General features: G+C 54.3%; 1 protein-coding gene across 4 annotated transcripts; it reads right to left on the bottom strand.

Annotated features, from left to right (window-relative positions):
- Positions 1-361: 361 nt before the first annotated feature.
- On the bottom strand, positions 362-4446 carry ZSCAN10 (zinc finger and SCAN domain containing 10). Of its 4 annotated transcripts, none has more exons than XM_016211430.2 (5): positions 4051-4446; positions 3325-3592; positions 3061-3125; positions 2827-2884; positions 362-1920 (listed from the first exon to the last, which is right to left on the bottom strand). In XM_016211430.2, exons 1-5 carry the CDS (start codon positions 4444-4446, stop codon positions 362-364), a joined length of 2346 nt encoding a protein of 781 aa, XP_016066916.2. The 4 variants fall into 4 exon arrangements, with proteins under 4 accessions (XP_016066916.2, XP_087671255.1, XP_016066917.2 ...); XM_087815129.1 differs by having other exon boundaries at positions 3061-3133; positions 3324-3592; positions 4051-4313; XM_016211431.2 differs by lacking the exon at positions 3325-3592 and having other exon boundaries at positions 4051-4333.
- Positions 4447-5869: the final 1423 nt, after the last annotated feature.

The raw sequence follows: 5869 nt of genomic DNA, 5'->3' as shown, positions 1-5869 counted from the left end.
GGACTCTCCCCAGACCTGCTCCCATCCAGTCTTCCCTTGAAGGTACTGGGGGTGGGGGTGGGGAGAAAGACACCACAGTGTGACAGTGGGGAAGGTAGCAGATGGCATTGGAATGAATGTAAAAAGAGGGACCACTTTCAGGAAGGCTGTTTAGGGCAGGCCTCTGTGGTGGCCACGCGGAGACGCTGGCATTGTGGAATACACTCTTGAGGCCAGGAAGATAGGCTTCTGGGGAAAGGAGGAGCTAGTGCAGGGTTAACTGGAGCCAGAGGGTGGTGAGGTGGGCCGGGACAGAGGTGGATGGGCAGGGAACTCCCCTGTAGGCCTTGGCTGCGGAGGCCAGGAGCCCGAGCGAAGCTAGCTAGTACAGGGTCTCCCGGGAGTGGGTTCTCTGGTGGCGCAGCAGGTGGGAGTTGCGGCTGAAGCTGCGGCCACACTGTGTGCAGGAGTAGGGCCTGGCCCCGGTGTGCACGAGCATGTGACGCATCAGGGTGAAGCTGCGGCTGAAGCTCTTGCCGCACTCCGGACACTCTTGGGGGGGCTCGGCCTGCCCGGCTGCCGCCATGCCCCCTGCCCCCGCGTGCGTGGCCAGGTGCCGCTGCAGGTGGGCGTTGCGCCGGAAGCTCCGGCCGCAAGTCTTGCAGCCGTAGGGCCGTTCACCTGTGTGGCTGCGGCGGTGGCGGGCCAAGTTGGAGCTGTTCCGGAAGCGGTGGCCGCAGGTGTCACAGGCGTGGGGCTTCTCCCCGGTGTGGATGCGCTGGTGGCGCGCCAGGTGGGCGCTCTGGCTGAAGCCCTCGCCACACTCGCTGCAGCGGCAGGGCTTCTCGCCGGTGTGGCTGCGCCGGTGGCGGGCGAGGTCCTGCGTCTGGCTGAAGCTCTTGCCACACTGGGCGCAACGGTAGGGCCTCGGGCCGCCGTGGGTCAGGAGGTGGCGGGCGAGGCTGGCCCTGCGCACAAAGCGCTTCCCACACTGCGGGCAGCCGTAGGGCTTCTCGCCCGTGTGCACTCGCTGGTGGCAGACCAGCTGGGAGCTCTGGCTGAATCTGCGGCCGCAGACCTGGCAGGAGAAGGGCCGCTCGCCCGTGTGCACGCGCACATGGGCCCCCAGGTGCTCACTGCGCCGGAAAGCCTTGCCGCAGTCGCTGCACACGTAGGGCCTGCGCTCGGGGCCCGGGCGCGGGCTGTCCGAGCTCTCGGAGCACTGGTGGCTCTTGTCTTTGGCGTGTATCCGCAGGTGACGCTTGAGGCTGGAGCGGCGCTGGAAGGTTTGGCCACAGTGTGAGCACAGGACGACGGTCAGTTCTGGCTCTTTGGCCTTGGCCTCGGAGGCACAGGGCGCCTTTTGGTCCTGGGCGTGCGCCAGCAGGTGCTGCAGGAGGCTGGTCCGGCTCTGGAAGCCCTGGCCGCATTCGGCGCACAAGAAGGCAGGCTCGGAGTGTGTCTGCAGATGCTTGTTTAGATGTGAGCTCTGGCGGAAGCGGTGGCTGCAGAGATGGCAGGCGTGTGGCCGCTCATCGGTGTGCGTGCGCATGTGCAGCTTGAGGATGGAGTTGCGGCCGAAGGTCTTCCCGCAGCAAAGGCACACGAAGGACCGCCTGCCGGGGTGAGAGCGCAGCTGGTGCCCTTCTAGGCGGGCCAGCTTCGTGAAACTCACGCCACATTCTGTGCAGATGAACTTCGTCTCTGGCTCCGACTTGGGGGCCCCTCCGGCCACTTGGTCCTCTAGCACGTCTCTCCTGCTGTCAGGGAGCTCCCCTCCACCGGAGCTGCTCACCCCAGGGCCCTGCCCAAGTGGCCGCTCATGGGGCTCTTCTGCCACCCCTGCACTATCTTCCTGAGACTCTGCTGAGATGGTAGCCGACCAGGCAACCCCTTTGGGCTCTTCTTTAAACTCCTCGTCTGGGGTTCTGCTTCCAAATCCTGTAAAAGGAGCAAAAACCAGGGTTGGTCACGCCTATTCCGAGGGGCTCCTAGCAATCCCCAGAACCTCATTGCCTGGAAGCAGAAAGAAACCAGGATGCTGCAAAGCTGGTGGGTGGGCAGAGGGTGTGGGGTGAAAAACAAGTACCAAAACATTCTGCCCCTGTAACTGTTTTATAGTGTGTGATTCAGCTCCATCAGACACATTCACAGTGCTGTGTAACTGTCACCACTCTCCGGTGTCGGAACTTGGTTATTCCCTCAAATGGAGACCCCGTACCCATTAGCAAGCACTCCCATGACTACCTATTTTAAAAGCTCAGAGTTACCCTGGCAGGTGCCGCTTAATTAGTTGGGTGTTGTCCCCTGTACCGAAATGTTGCTGATTCGATTCCCGGTCAGGGCACATGCCCGAGTTTCGGGCTCAATCCTCAGTAGGGGGTGTGCAGGAGGCAGCCATCAATGTGAGAGTGGAACATCGACGTTTCCCCCCTCTCCCTCTCCCTTCCCCTCTCTCTAAAAAAATCAATAGAACATTTTTACAAAAAACAAAACAAAACCCAGAGTTAAAGGGGTTGATGATTAGACCACACACAATGAGCCTTTGAATCTATACAGGGTCGGGCAAAAGTAGGTTTACAGTTGTTTGTATGGAAAATAATACAATAATTAATTAATTATGATACAAAAATAAAATCTGTTTTGAGTACTCACAACTGCAAACCTACTTTTGCTCCACACTGTATACCTATATATCTATATCTATATCTATATCTAATCTCATCAAAATAGCCTATTTTTAGCCAAAAATGTCCAAGTATCAGGTAGGGTCTGGAGCTTCAGGAATCACATCCCAACAAAAAGAAAGAGGCTTCAGGGGTTGTAAGCCCTCGAAGGGGCTCTTACCCAGAGGGTGCACAGGCCATGCTTTCTTCACTGGGACATCTTCGAAGGTCAGGGACTCCTGTAACAAAAGGAGAGGCAGAAACCCTAAGTGAGTAAGGCTTAAGGCCCTGGGACCTGAGGGGAATGAAGGGCTTTCTAGGCTTAAATTCAGGAAGACATGGATTTGCTAAAACTGCAGGGGCAACGAACATTTACGGCAGAACATCTTGGAATGAGGGGACCAGTCCAACTCACCAAAACAGCTGCCAGCTCCTGATCATGGGAGTTCTCTTCAGGCCACAGCTCAGGACCCTGGGGGACTGACAGCATCAGGGGAGAAAGAAAGAGTTGTGAGAAACCAGCCTTACCCACCACGAGGCTATGAGCACATGCACCTGTTGATAAGTCCCTATGAGAGACATCTTGGCTCTCATCTACTCCTGTCAACTAGGGGGGCTGCCCACATCTCTCCCCATCTGGCCTCCCAGCTCCCACCTTCCTTGGGTACCAGCTCCTCACCACTCTCTTGCAGGGCCTGGAATGTCCTCTTGGGACCTGGGCTTAGTGGCTGCTTTGAACTTGGGGAATGTCTCCAGGCCCCCTGCTCAGCAGGCTTGGAGGGCCCTGGCTGAGATGGCAGGAGTTCGTTTGATGGCTCCAGGGCTAGAGGCTTTTCTGGGGGCACTTCCTTTTTGGGGCTATGGATAGAGACCTGGGAAGGGTGCCCCTGTTCATCCAAGGTGGCTTCTGCATTGGGACAATTCTTGCCAGCATTAAAACTAAAATCCTGTTCAAAACATATCCATGTTAGGCAACAGACAGGGTGGAAATTCATGTCCTACTGACTCCCAAGGGACATGAGACCACAGAAAGGTAAGAATTAGACATGGAAGTTATTACGAGATTAAGGAGGAATTGGCAGAGGGAGGAAAGTGGAGTGTTCAATGATATTTATTTTAAATGTTTTATTGATTTCAGAGAGAGAGGAAGGGAGAGGGAGAGAGAGAGATAGAAACATGAATGACAAGAGTCATTTATTGGCTGCCTCCTGCATGCACCCCCCCACCCCAACTGGGGTTCCAGCCCTCAACCCAGGCATGTGCCCTGACCAGGAATTGAACCTTGATCTCCTGGATCATAGATCGATGCTTAACCGCTGAGCCATGTGGCCGGGCCAATGATTTCTTAATGGAGCTATAAAGTCCCTATCTTTCCCATCAACTGTCCAGCCAGGCACCCTCTTACCAGTGGCCCCACGTCGATGGACTCCCTCTGGACGCCTTCCAGTAGCAGTACCACCTCCTCGCCATCCCGGAGCTGCTGGCCCTGGAGCCGGGCCAGGAGGTGTGGGGGCAGCATGCTTAGGAACTGCTCCAGCACCAGCAGCTCCAGGATCTGCTTCTTGGTATGCAGTGCCGGCTGCAGCCAGTGGCTGCAGAGCTCCCGGAGCCGGCTCAGCGATGCCCTGGGCCCCATGTCCTCCTGATACTGGAAGCATCTGAAGAGCTGGTGAGCCACTTCTGGCCGAAGCCTGATCTTTGGCCGCCTGGGGTCCTCCTGGCCAGCAGCCTCCTCCTCCTCCAGTTTTACTGCACTGAGCTGCTCTGGCTCCCTCTCAGCCGGGACAGTTTCTACCAGCATCCTTCACCTTGGGGGACACCTCACCACAGCTGCTTCCACTCTTGAGTCTCTCTCCCTCTCTGCTCCCACACCTATGGTGTTAAGAGATGAAAAAAGAGAGAGAGAGAGAGATGCCTAAAGATGTGGCCTCCAGAGGAAATGTTTCTCACTCTGGTCATGGGTAATGGCTCAGCCAGACCAATGCACCAAAAGGCAGAGAAATGGACAGTTCTGTATTACCGTCCTCTCCTGCAGTAGTTAGAACTCCTCCTCGCTTTATCCCAGTGATCAAGGTTGGCACCCCCTTGCCCCCGAGAGAGGACAATCTGGCTTTCCCTGCCTCTTGATGTAATGCCAAGGGGAGTACATGGCACTACCGAAGATGGGTCCTTACCAAATATGTCCCATCGCAATCCAATCCGGCCTTCAGACGCAACTTCCAATATAAAGGGCATTGTAGGAAATAAGAAGTCAAATGATCCCTCAAGGAAACAATGGAACAAATCCTAAAGACAGGATATTCCTGGAAACAGCTGGCCCAGGTTCTATAGTCTGTGTTATAAAAAATAAGTGCCTGTAGGAGGCGCATTGCTCTAGAGGAGACTAACACCCCTTCTAACCAAATGCATGAAACTTGATTGGATTCTGATTTAAAAAAAAAAAAAAAAGGCTCTCCAAGATATTTCAGGGTTAATTGGGGAAATATGAACAGGGATGGGGCACTAGATGACAATGGAGATGAATAGATGAGTTTATGAAATGGAATTTCAGTTTTGTGATATGTAGGAAATGTCTTTATTCTTAGACATTGAAGGGTTTGGAAGTAACGGGGCATGAGGGTTCAACCCAATTTATGGACCCACAAGGAGCTGGGATAGGTAGATGGGTCTCCAGGTGAGAGATAGGTTTACAGCTTGCAAGTTTGTGACAGATGGGTCCCCAAGGCAGGCCAAAAATGCCTTGCCCATTTCAGAGGCCTCTAGTGGGTGTGCCCTTGGGAGCTGGGTTATGGGCAGGAGAGGCAGTCATCTCCTTTTCTTTCCTAAAAAAAAAAATTTTTTTTAAATTTTGGATTCTTCCTTGGTCTACCCCTCTGGGAGGAACCCATCCCCGTGAGTCTGGCAGGCAATAAAAAGTGTTTCTAACTGGCCACCATAGAGCACTGGGGCCATGCGATTGATAGAGGCCCCATCTCTCCTCCCAAACCCCAAAGGGTTCTGTTCTGTGGGACTACTTCCTTTTTTGGGTTAGCCCAGCTACCAACAGAGGAGCTTCCCAGAGTTCAGCCCATTCGCAGGGGACTCAGTTAAGTCAGCACAACCCAGAAGGTTTACGCTTTTCTGAATAGACCTGTGCTTTTGTTACATAGCTTTGGGGCACTTTTAATATTTTAATTTGGGCAGGAATTATTTTTATGGATATGAAAACCCAAATGTAAACTTCT

Source organism: Miniopterus natalensis, chromosome 3 (genome assembly GCF_054644295.1).
Source record: "Miniopterus natalensis isolate mMinNat1 chromosome 3, mMinNat1.hap1, whole genome shotgun sequence".
Lineage (NCBI taxonomy): Eukaryota > Metazoa > Chordata > Mammalia > Chiroptera > Miniopteridae > Miniopterus > Miniopterus natalensis.
The sequence above is the reverse complement of the archived record's forward strand: the minus strand, read 5'-3'. Positions and strand labels throughout refer to the sequence as shown.